This window comes from Dunckerocampus dactyliophorus, chromosome 20 (assembly GCF_027744805.1).
Source record: "Dunckerocampus dactyliophorus isolate RoL2022-P2 chromosome 20, RoL_Ddac_1.1, whole genome shotgun sequence".
In the NCBI taxonomy this organism is placed as follows: Eukaryota; Metazoa; Chordata; class Actinopteri; order Syngnathiformes; family Syngnathidae; genus Dunckerocampus; species Dunckerocampus dactyliophorus.
In genome coordinates this window covers 14,263,786-14,276,019 of record NC_072838.1, presented here as the reverse complement: position 1 = coordinate 14,276,019, position 12,234 = coordinate 14,263,786, and the positions used below count along the sequence as shown (strand labels likewise).

At 40.9% G+C, this 12,234-nt stretch overlaps 2 protein-coding genes across 2 annotated transcripts; one reads left to right on the top strand and one right to left on the bottom strand.

Annotated features, from left to right (window-relative positions):
• Positions 1-1,535: 1,535 nt before the first annotated feature.
• On the top strand, positions 1,536-6,929 carry irx4b (iroquois homeobox 4b). The gene is made up of 6 exons (XM_054764787.1): positions 1,536-2,234; positions 2,360-2,545; positions 2,718-2,830; positions 3,586-3,742; positions 3,826-3,979; positions 4,059-6,929. Exons 1-6 carry the CDS (start codon positions 2,190-2,192, stop codon positions 4,622-4,624), a joined length of 1,221 nt encoding a protein of 406 aa, XP_054620762.1. The 5' UTR covers positions 1,536-2,189; the 3' UTR covers positions 4,625-6,929.
• A 3,189-nt stretch (positions 6,930-10,118) lies between these two features.
• On the bottom strand, positions 10,119-11,738 carry ndufs6 (NADH:ubiquinone oxidoreductase subunit S6). Its single transcript, XM_054763762.1, has 4 exons — positions 11,563-11,738; positions 11,290-11,343; positions 10,858-10,980; positions 10,119-10,259 (listed from the first exon to the last, which is right to left on the bottom strand). The coding sequence occupies exons 1-4, from the start codon at positions 11,704-11,706 to the stop codon at positions 10,191-10,193; spliced, it is 390 nt and encodes a 129-aa protein (XP_054619737.1). The 5' UTR covers positions 11,707-11,738; the 3' UTR covers positions 10,119-10,190.
• Positions 11,739-12,234: the final 496 nt, after the last annotated feature.

Here is a 12,234-nt window from a genome sequence, read left to right as displayed (position 1 = left end):
CCCCCTCTTTCTCCGGTGGGGACGAGGATGCTTTCTGGTGATGCAGCTCTGTTGTTCCTGCATTACTCTGGTTGCACTGGGAATATTTTGGCCTTTTACCCTTTCACATCCCCTTGCTGTGTTCCACTATTAACCATTAGTCCTTCACCCTGACCATATTCATTTCTTTACTTTGGTTCACTTTAACATACTCGTTCTCCTTGTGAAGCTCAAAGGAAGCAAGAGCGCAACAAAATATTTCCTGACATTTTTTTGATATTGGAAAAATATATAGCCATCTGACCTATGGAACCTCCAAAGACAAAAACAATCTTTTCTCCACTTCTCAGAAGACAGCGTTGTAAAAAAAAGCAGGCTTTGCTACACATCTTCAAATAAAGCCAGAGGTTCTCCGAACTACAACTATCAGTGAGCTACTTACGTGTGAGCTTTAAGTTTTATCATTTGATTTTTCTTTAGTGAATAGGCTAATCTAGCACGAGATTGTCATTAAAATGTAACTGCAATGTTAGCACTGCAGCTCACATAGCTCACAGTACTCCTCAGTCAAAATTCACACCCTCAGGAACTAAGTACAAAGTGTACACAGTATACGTATTGAAGAGTAATGACTTACATACTCCCTTGGTGTAATTTCATTTTTCTTCTCTCAATAGGCTAACCAGGCATGATGTTGTCGTTAAAATGTGAGTGTAATGTTTGCACCGTGGCTCACGTAGCTATGCTAGTTTTGCTAACTTTTGTGTCATCCTGTCCCAGTCCTTCATGTTATGTTGTTGTATGTGATATATGGCATCGATTACGTTGGACAAGTGCGGAGTTACAGTATATAGTGCTTCTTGTAGCCACACACAGCTCATTAGAATGAAAGCTCAAGACGCACACACACAAAAAAATCCCAGTAGGGATAAGAAAAAAGCAGCAATCCAGCATCAAGGCTACATTTTAGACAACACACCTCCAATACATGCGATGCCGTTTGCAGAGCAATACTTGGCGGCATTTTATTTAGGTATTATTGGAAGTTGTGGTACATTAATGAATCTAATTGATTGTATTGTGTGTATTGTACTGAGCAGCCAGACCCCGTCCTCTTGTTATCATCACACTTTTCCTTTTTGCCATCACAGCAAAAAAACAACAAAAAAACACACAAAAGCCAAAGAAAAAGCAAAACACACTTGTGGAGTCAATTTTGTTTGACTCCTCCCCCCAGAAATTTCCTGTTGAAGCCCAAATGCTACGTGTTTTGGTGTTTTTGCTGTATTTGGAATTGTGACATATCACCACTGAGTCAGTCAAGTGTGGAGGCTTGGTATATACGAGTGCTGAAAAAAGGAAAAGCATGTTTAAAGGCTTTATCATTAAAAACATGACAAGCCATTCACTTGGTAAATGTGCTTACTCAAGGGAATGCTGGCTGTTTATTCTTTGATTAATTTGCTTGCAGAGGGGACCTGGAAACACCGCCCACCCCTCCCTCACGGTAGTGAATGTGTCGATGACAGGGAGATTTCTCCGTGGTGACAAGTTATCTCAACTACAGGGGCAAAACGATTATGCTAATACCAGGTTGTTGTCATCAATCATATTGTGTCAATGCGGTGTCAAGGCGTCAAGCCCCTCCTCTTACTTGTCAAAAGCAATATGTGTGTTTATTTTGCAAAGGAGAATTGATGGCATTCTAATTACGCCTAGAGCGCATCGGCTTGCGTGGATCTGCAGTTTTGAATAAGAGTTAAAATAAAGAGAATTAATTACGCGAGTCGCCTTATCTTCACTTGAACACCGGGCGACAGAGTGCGGAGTGACGTCACAGAGGCGCGCCTTAAATTGGAAGAGCGTAGCGCGGAGTGATCCTTGGTTTGATCTCCCACTCATGCCTTTGGATCTTATCACAGCGGCAAGGACATCAACAACGCTAAAGACAGTCACGCAGTCGGAGAGCGAGGAGCAACTGCTGGGGACCCACGGAAATGACTTTTTTTGCATCGTTTCTACCATGAAAGTGGTGCGTAAATGTCTGCGTACTGTGCGTAAAAGTCAGCGACCAAAATTGGAATAGGCGAAACATTTGATATTTTAGCCAGTAAGTGTGTTAGTGTGGACAAGTCTCAGAAGTAGAAGTTTCTTGCTTGGACAAATGCTGTTGGAGGACGCCCCCTTGCTACTCTGATCATATTTGAGCCATGGCTTACTCTCAGCTGGGATATTCCTACTCCACTACACCACAGGTACAGTGCGCATTTGTTGTTGTTGATGTTACGATTAAGCTTTAAAATGCCACTTTTTTATTCGTATGAGACGAAAATAAATACAATTATGGGTGCAAAAATGATTTTTCGAATTATTTCTAAAGTTTCTGATGACCTCAAGCCTTGCTGGTTGTCTGGAGCCGGGATCCCCTGCATCATCTCACACGGTGCTGCGATCCCCCGGCCACCAACTCACCCCTGGCACTGGCATCGGTGTGTGTAGCCCATACTCAAAGCGCCAAGGTTACTATAACACCTGCACCGGCGACGCCAGCCCTCTCTATTCCAGAGTGAGTATAGCACTTTCACTTTTAAGACATAAGACACTGATTTAAATTGTAATTTGTAACGGGGGTATTCTGGTATTATGTGATACAAGTTGCTTCAAACTATTTAATTCATTTCAATGTTTTAAATTTCATAATTTTAAGTGAATACTTTTATGATGTCAACTATTTGCAGGGAGGACTAGAACCCAAAACTGTTGCTGCATCTGTGCACATGGGAACATCTCAGACATCTGGCTACTACCCCTATGAATACACATTGGGACATTATTCTTATGACAGATATGGGTACGTTTGCATTTAGGCTTTATAACAACTTTTTTTATTGTGTTATTTAGCAGTCAAAATCATACAGGGGGTGCTTCCACTTCCTTGCCACAAATTAAGTACACCTGCACATCCGAATGTCTCATATAAATGTTTATTTATATGTATTGTACCTTTATACATAAATTAAATCTAAATCTAATATGATCTAATACAAAAATTGTACTAAAGATAATAACCGTGAGTTTATTTTTCTGGTTGTAGTGGTGTAAAACTTCACTGTCATAGTTAGAGATGTTTGTAATACTTAGCCACTCTCATAGAGCCTAACAACAAACCTGTTGACATTTGCATTTGAAAATAAGGGAAATTTTCCGGAAAATATGGGGAAAAAAAGTAAGAGAACCCCCCTCAACAGTCGCCCCCACTCTTTCACCATTGTTGTTCCCCGAATTTTTTTTTATGTAATATTTTTAAATGTATTTTAATGAAAATACATGAAACTATTTAAACGGGATCCCCAGGAAAAATGGGAGGGTTGACAGGTATGTAACGAGGTAACCCAAAATATCAGAAACACCTGAGAATGTAGAGTAACTCAGTGCACTAATCAAAACTCAGAATTATGATGCCGGAATTTTTGATACAGCTCTTGAATTGAACAGGATTGTGCAGATGTACCTAAATCATTTTTTCATACAGAAACCATCTATCAAAAATCACCTTTCAAAGAAAATACTACTGATAATAGCGCAATAACGTTTTACTTTGCTCAGGTATTCGTCATCTGAAGGAGTTTCACGGCGTAAAAATGCCACCCGCGAAACCACGGGCACCCTGAAGGCCTGGCTGCAGGAGCACCAGAAGAACCCTTACCCAACGAAAGGAGAGAAGATCATGCTTGCTATCATAACTAGGATGACCCTCACACAGGTGAGCACACCTCTGGCTTTATTGTAACCCGTAGAAAGGTACAACTTGTGCGTGAAAGCATTCTGTTCTGACGTCCACTCCAGGTGTCCACATGGTTTGCCAATGCTCGCAGGAGGCTGAAGAAAGAGAACAAGGTGACGTGGTCGCCGCGAGCCTGCAAAAGCTCAGACGACAGAGGCCGAGATGAAGACAGTGATGAAGTAGAGAAGCCTCTTAAAGCTGACAAAGACCATCCTGGTAAGTACTCCTCAGTTGACATGTCTTCTGAATAAATCTGCTGCTTCCATGCAAACTTTTTTTTTTTGCACTCTCATAGATCAACAGTCTGCTGACTTGCAGAGCGATCTTGAAGACTTCGACCTGCTGGAGTCTGATGCGTCCGACTGTGAGCCAAAGCCACAGTTTCTACCAGAGGAAAGTGAAGTCAATTCAAACGTCCCACATGGTCACCTCGTGTACAACCCAAGCTCAGAGAGATTGTCTCCAGACTTCCCCAAACTCACACCAGTTCACGACCAGACCACCGCCTTCTATCCAATCCCAGATGCGCAGGGGACAGACACCAAACCCAAGATCTGGTCCATCGCACACACTGCCGTGTCTTTGGACAACAGCACTGAGCCTGAATACCCACCCTGTATGCTGTCATCTACTGGTTCCTCCTCTCCTTGCTTTCCGTCAAACATGGCGCTACCCACGGCAGAAAGGAAGCAGGAATCACCAGTGGCCACGCTGAGGGAGTGGGTGGATGGTGTTTTCCACGGGCCGCCATTCCAACAACTCAAAACAGCAACGGCGTGGAAAGGTTTGAGCGAAGCGACATTGAGCAGCAGAACATCAGGACAACCTTTTGAACTTGTAAGATCCACAACATCTTTGTAAGGCGACAAAGAACTTTATTTTAAAAATAACACACTGCTGGACTGGATAGATAAAAAGTTTATATTTTGATGTTGTGACCGACTGACTGTTCACCACACTGTTGTTGTGTGTCACCTGGTGGTCTCACTTCTACGTCCAAAGGATCCTCAGCCAGCAACAGCTTACAGTTGACACTGTTCATAATTCAGTTCATAGTTATCACAATACCATCAATGCCATGAGATTATTAAAAAACACTACCTACCAACTATTTCCCAGTGATTCATTTTAAAAGATGGATCCTAAAAAGGCAATCTTTGCATATACTGTACACAAAAGAAACACGATTCAGAGACTTTTCCTATGTTCTCTGAAACAGTTTCCTAATTTGTTGAAAATCAACTAAAGAGCAGATTATCTTGTTCTTGGGACACTCCAAAATGCCCATCTTGGACTTTCTACATAGACAGATTAAATGACTTGTGTTGCTTTTCACTCACATGTCGCTGTCAATGAGTCATCCGGAATAAAAAAATGTTTAAAAGTTATATTAACCGCTCAAGAAATTTTGATTTTTTGGGGGGAAAGTGTACACGTCTTTAGATATGATGTTGGCAAAGCCTTTAAGTGTGAGTTCTCTAAATCTATAAAAGAGATGCCTAGAGCAGCTAGTGCTGATTCTAAATGTTATACACAGTTTCAGTTCAGTTTCATTTTACTTTAGATTAAGCAACACCACAAATGATTATGCACAAATTTGTGATGCTCTCCTTTGGCTGAGGAGTTCCTTTCATGATTTAAAGGACATCCTGCTTTACTTGGACTTTCAATGACCACATTTCATTATAAAAAGGGAACTCTTGGCCTATCCACTTTGACAGCGTCTCTGTTTGTACAACTAGCAGCGCGTTAGGGGCCGAGCGGTCTGTTTTATCCAATTCTAGCAACTTTGACACACTTATGGACCCCGTGTCAACTCATCTTAACTGCATCCTGGTTGTACCGTATTGTACCTAACACCTTCACACCCACTGAGAATAAATGTTAAGTTTACTAGCATCAGTTCAAATGATGTAAATCCTTTAAAACAATGTGGACTCTACCTCCACAACCACGGATGTGTGTGTGTTTAAGCGTGTGTGTGTGGTTTGAGGCAGCGAAATGGGGGGAAGTGGATTGTATTCAGCCGTGACTAATGGAAACACACAGAGGAGGGTGCTGCTAAATTGTTAAATCGATGCCACTTCCAGCCGAGCTCCAGATATAGCTGCAATCAGCCATGCGTCCCCTTTCATTAGGCAGCTTTTGACTTTTTGCATCCTGGGAATTTGAGCAACCTTCCGCCAGTAAAATGCCTCATAAAACTTCTTAAGTAATTTTAAGCGAGTAATATGTGGATCCACTTGAGTGACTCCACGCTACAAACAATAGGAAGAGCTGTCATAGAAATAAACAATGCACTACGGACGCCATCATTGGCATTAAATGGTGTGTCATAACGCACCCCCCATCTGCTTGAGATAGGCAGAGCGGAACTGTCAAATTTAGCACTTAAAGCACTTAAAAGTGGCGTTCTCTAAAACAAAGCACAACAAGAAACAGTGTTTTTTTTCCACCATTGTTCTCCTGTTTTCGATTTAGGAGCAGTGATAAAGTATTTATCAGAACAGAGGAGGGATCTTCTCGGGCTTTGTATGGAATTAACCATTTCAGATTAAATAATTCAGGATGAATTCATCCGAGAAATTCATTCTCTTTCTGCTTCATAAATAAGTAAGACTTAAGATGATAAATAATGACATCTGACTTATTTTTGTAAAGTTTTCTGTCCTCAACAAAAAGTCTTGTTTGAGAATGGTCTTCCTTTTTTGTCCACCTAAATGTGATTTAATGGGAACACAAGAATTAAAAGATGACTTTAAATGCAGTAGAAGAAGTGGAGTCACGATGAATATCACATGGCGTTCTGATAAGAGAATGACCCGCTGCTGAGTGGGGTTAAGAGCCGTGAGCACACACTTGTCTTCACTCTTTACTGTTGGAAGCATCACTTCTCCCTTGAGAATAAGCGTGTTTTTCACTCATATTTACTGAAGACCATTCAATATCAACCTGATTACATATTAAGGTAAAAATCAGCCGTGGAACGCCATTAGTTTTGGGTTTTGTCACTGTCTACTGAGATACCGGTACTTCACAAAATAAAAATAAGTGTCATTTTTAAGTGTCTTTGGCGCATTTTTAACTGTAAGTAGCTTTTTTTTTTTTTTTTTTTTTTTAAAGAATTTTAACCTCAGTATTGCTTTGCAAGTACCACCGATTTTGTTCCCTGCGCTTACCATCATGTTTTTAGCTTCCAATGTGACTTGCACTCGCACGTAGTTGGCATGTGAGTTAGCAAAGGAAAATTTAATTTGAGTTCAATTTCAGCAAACGTTTGATTAATAAATTTGTTCAATTATTCCGTGTGTGCCTCTAATATATAAACAATAGTGCCCTGCACATTTGGGCTTCCGCATTCAAAGCCCAATTCACACATAATTGTGGTCAACATTTTATTTTATTTTTTTTGACAATAGGCTGTCACACGTCATTCACTATAAGTTGGTAATGATTTATAAATACATGATAATTCAGATAAAATGTACAGCATACATGTACCACTGTTAGAAAGCCCATAATTTTTATGTTTATATCTTTATGCTTCACTGATAATGTTGTTATGTCAAGCGTTATCTTTGTTTGGCGGTCCTTGAACGCACCATAGTTGCTGTGAGGTGCAAAAGTGAAACTTATATATAATAACTTTGACACCGTGCCTCGGATTCCACCTGTTCATCGATCATCTTACATTATCACTCATTAGTGGTGAGTATCTATACGTACACATATATGTACTTTGAATGCATTTAATACGTGTGTAAGGCTTATTTAGGGCTTAAACCCGGATTGTGTGGCGAGTGCACAATGGCAATTGAAGAGTGGGTTATCTAATGATTACACGTCAATTGAAAACATGATCAAAAATCCGAAGAGTAATTTAACAGGGGGTGGGGGGGCAATGTGTCAAAAATACAAACTTTTACAGGTGAATCAATTATGCACATTTTTTGCCAATGAATGGATCTACTGTATGTACATATTTTTATCTCTGGTGTTACAGAGTACACCTAGGTGGAGCCCGTGTAACAGTGGTAGTCATACTGAAGTATGAGAATCATTGTTTTCACAAATTTATTTGCCTTGCACTATTTAAAAAATAAATTACATATAGCCAAAAGGGACCAACACGAGTAGCACGGCAAACTATACTCACCAGGGACGCAAGTTTTCACTCTCACATTGTGATTTGCTGCACTGACCTTTCACACGCTTCCTCCAGCAATCATCTATGCACCTTCCCCTCTTCATCTTTACCTTCTCTAACCACTCCATGCTCCTGGCATGCGTTGTTTCGCCTCTGTCTACTATGGAAACACAAGCGAGCCAACTGACAGTCAGCCTGACACGAAGCCTTGCTCCCTGGGCCATAAAATGTGAATTAGCCACAGTGAGATGCTGTACAGGTGGGGTGGGGTGTTAGAGCCACTGTTTACCTGTCTGCCTCACACCACCTCTCTCCTTGAGGACTGGAATGACACAGTGGCGAATGCAAATGACTTTAAAGTGTGATCCTATCAGCTAGTGTGCATATGTTGTGACCCATTTCCCTGTCATTTGAGCACTGTACAGTATTGACAAATTGCGCCATCTGTCTGACACCAATTTCCTTTTCCACACACACAGGCTCAAAATCTCGTGAGCCTCGTCACACACACTCTTTGGTTTTCCCGAGTCTATAAAAGCGCTGAGTGCAAACTGCCTCATCCAAAAACTGTCACATGTTGCCAGAAGTGTCTCGCACCCCGCTGTAACCCTCCGATCTCCTGGCATGAGAACAAGTCATTATTTCCCTGCTAAAAGGTCAGATGCTCTGTCACCTGACTCCAAAGTAGAGCTCAGTGGAGTCGCCCCAAGACCATGACCAAAGGTCAGTTTTTTGTTTTGCCTCCTTGTACAATGACTATAGATAGGAGGAGGCCGGGGCTGCTCCCAGATCTGCTTAAAGCCTATTCTTATTTTTTGGGGGGGGGGAGGGTTGACGGGGACCAGACAGTGAGGTTCAGATAATTGGCTGCAGGCAGCACCATAATGAGCCTGGGGGTTTGTAAAATGACACATCTTCAAAGGAAAATATTTTAATGGGGCAATTACAGCAACGAAGAGGATGTTTTGTGGACGGTGAGGGATTGTTTTTGTTAAAGAACTCACTGGCATTTTAAAATTCATCATCTATCCGGGAGTTTTTAATGTGAGAATACTTAGAGTGTATCTTTTTTCTGAATGGTCTTGCATAACAGAGCCGATCACTAGTGATGGTCACCGTTATTATGCTCAGCACTTACAAATAAATAACATTCAGGCGATGCTGTGGGCTTCGTTTATGAACATTAAATAATTAACCAGCACAAAAATTCGGCACAAAACTTGATGCTGTCTAATTCAGCGAAATTCATCTGCTCGGTTACATCTGAAGATGTTGCCCCTGGCATTGCCTAGAACTCAACCAAGCGCCACTTCTGATACACCAACCAGTCAACTCTGACATGGATTTTTAACAATGCACCCCTCTCCCCTGCTCCCCTTCACTCATCCACAGCAAGTCTTGACTATAGATGAGGTTAACTACAAGCAGAAGCCTCACTTCCAGGAGTCACCAGGGCCAATTATATCAGCCTGACTACTCTTTTCCTTCCCAACCTGAGCTCTATGGTGTGGAAAATGCAGTTCCACCAGCTGCATCACAGGGGACAGAGCAGACTAGTGCTGTCTGGAGTGCAAGTGCGGGCCAATTTGGCATGCAGAGGTCTGTGGAGAATAAGCCTGATGAAATATATATATGATCTTTTTCAAACATGTATTGTTCCGCACTGCTGTCTTATCAGGATGGCTCCCCACCCTGATGTCCTGCAGTTTGAACTGAGCAAGACTCAGCAGGGCAGATTGTTGGAGGTAAAGTGCAGAAAGAAGAGCCAAGGTCTTTCAAAACTCCAAATGCTGCTCTACCACAAGTATTTGGTTACATATAGAATACGAAAAACACTATATACAATATAATATTAGACAATATAATAGTAAATAAATAAGGTGAGTCGCCATATGTAACGTAATATTACATACAGCCTTCTCCGTTTAAAATTACACTTGGCTTAGCTCAACCGAAGTGCTCAGCCTACATATACCGGACAATGCCGACATCTAACGGTCAAATCTGGGAAGTACAAGACAATGTTGACACCTGATGGTCAATCGTGCAAACTGCACCTATATGATTCAAATTGCCTTTGTATGTTTTTTCCCCCCTACAAATTTTATTTGGCAGTACGATTAGTTGCCTAATAATTTGCAATGCTGTATGTGTTGCATTGTTCTGTTTTTTTTTTCAGATTTCAGCAAGTACAGGACAAAACACACCTTCAGGTACATAATTACAATTTATTAAGCAATGTGGGGAGTTATACAGTGAAGCAAAGTGAGAGGAATAGATTCAGTGATGATGCTTCTGCTTGAACTGTAATCCACAGTAGCCACATGTGCCCACTTTAGTATCTTTATCCTGGAAAGAGACACCATAACAGCTTGTACAGACAAAACAAAAGTTGCACAGCTACATTCAAACTAATATATCTATTTTCATATACATGAATTGCTTTATAACCAACACCTGCTTAGACAACATTAACAACTACAACAACTTATACTTTATCAATCCTGTGTTAAGAAATATTTATAAATTACAAAAAAATATATAATGCATGAATAATAAAAGAAATGGGGCCAGAATGCCTGGCATGGATACTCACCCATCGCCACACAAAGCAATTATCTTCTGCAACAATTTTAAAAATAAAATGTTCTCGCTAAACCACGAAAAGTTTCATAGCACATGTGTGTTTGTGTGTGTGTTCACAATTTAAACCTTCCTCTTCCTTCATATGAGGAAACTGTATATTGCAACACCATTTTTGATCAAGCCCGGAAGTAAAGCAGAAATTTCTCTTTTGTCAAGATTTGAGCTTGAGTAGAAAAACTCAGATACATTCACATACAATCAGATTTATATACTTGTACACATGAATCACAATCAAAAAACATAGCTGGAGACCAAATAGGGACCTTCTTTATTTGTTGTTCATGTGTATTGAGAAACTTACCAGATTAATGTAGACTTTGGGGTGCCCCAGCGCTCCTCCGCCTCCATCACATGACACCACACGGTCCTCCATGTCAGTCACTGCTTCTTCAGCCACCAACTTAATGGCAAAATTCTTGTTCACCTGTAAACATTTCTTCGATTATAAATCTGTTATATGTAGGTGTTGTCAACTTTACCACTCAACGCAAAGACATTTGTAATTGCACCCCGACAGTATTTGGTTATTTTCGTAAAAATAACACTACCCCACTACACAGAGCGAACTAGCTGTCAATGACTTGAAGCAGATGGCACACGTAAGTTGTTAATAATGTCGCAAAAATATGATGAAAAAAAGTGCCGTAAAGGAAGGGATCGGATACAGGCTTAACTAATTGAAAATATCTAATTATGTCATAAAAGAAAAAAATATTAATTCGTAACATCTTACCTCTTTCTGTCTGCCAACGAAACGAGCTCTCCTTGGGTCTTTTTCGTCGAATACCTGTGTACAAAAATACGTGAAATTAAAACAGATGACTCCCTTTCTCCAATACGTTTGTTAACATGCCGGACATATTGTATGCGAACATTTTGGAGGCAAACGTGTATGTCATTTGGAAACCGTTGTCGAAATCAACACACGAAACAAATTAACGCGAAGCTAGCAACACAGCTAAGCTAACCGACCGTACAAAGATAAGCAAACAGCTAGCCAACGTACTTGTCCAGTGTGTGTGATAGTCTCGCCGGTGCTGGAGACATCTAATGTGTAGTGCTGTAAAGGTACAACAGAGAGCCTCAAAGGAGAAACAAACGCTTTAACATTTTTACTGAAGGACAAGACTCTTGCTAGAGCAGCCGCCATGTTTGCAGCTCGTTTCCCTCCCAAGATGCCTTGCGAAGGGTATTAACTCCCCCTAGTTTGCCTTCAGGTGTAACGCGGCATACAAATTACACGTTTGATCAAAAAGTTATTTATTTTGCGACTATTTCACATTTTTATACATTTTTTAATCACAGAATACGGGACGTCTTATTTGGACGTTGCGAGTATCGCTGATTGAACGGCGCCTTGACGAGTTAACAGCCTGCGAGATGTAACAGAGGGCTTACTTTTTTGAGGTTCCTCACCGGAAATAGCTATTACTCCTCTTAAGCTAAAGTCGCATCACGGTGGTGTTGTGGTGATCAAAACCAGAACACAAGTGTCAGGGGTTTCGACCCTGTTTTAATCACCCCGAAGTGTGTTAAAGGTATGCTGACATTGTTTGATTTGATAGCGACGTCCGTGTTTCGCCTAGAATGCCGTTATCGTGTCTTGCAATGAAGCTAGCAGGTCACGAAGACATATCCTTGGCGTGTTGCACTGTTTAAGTGGCTTGAAACTGTAGTT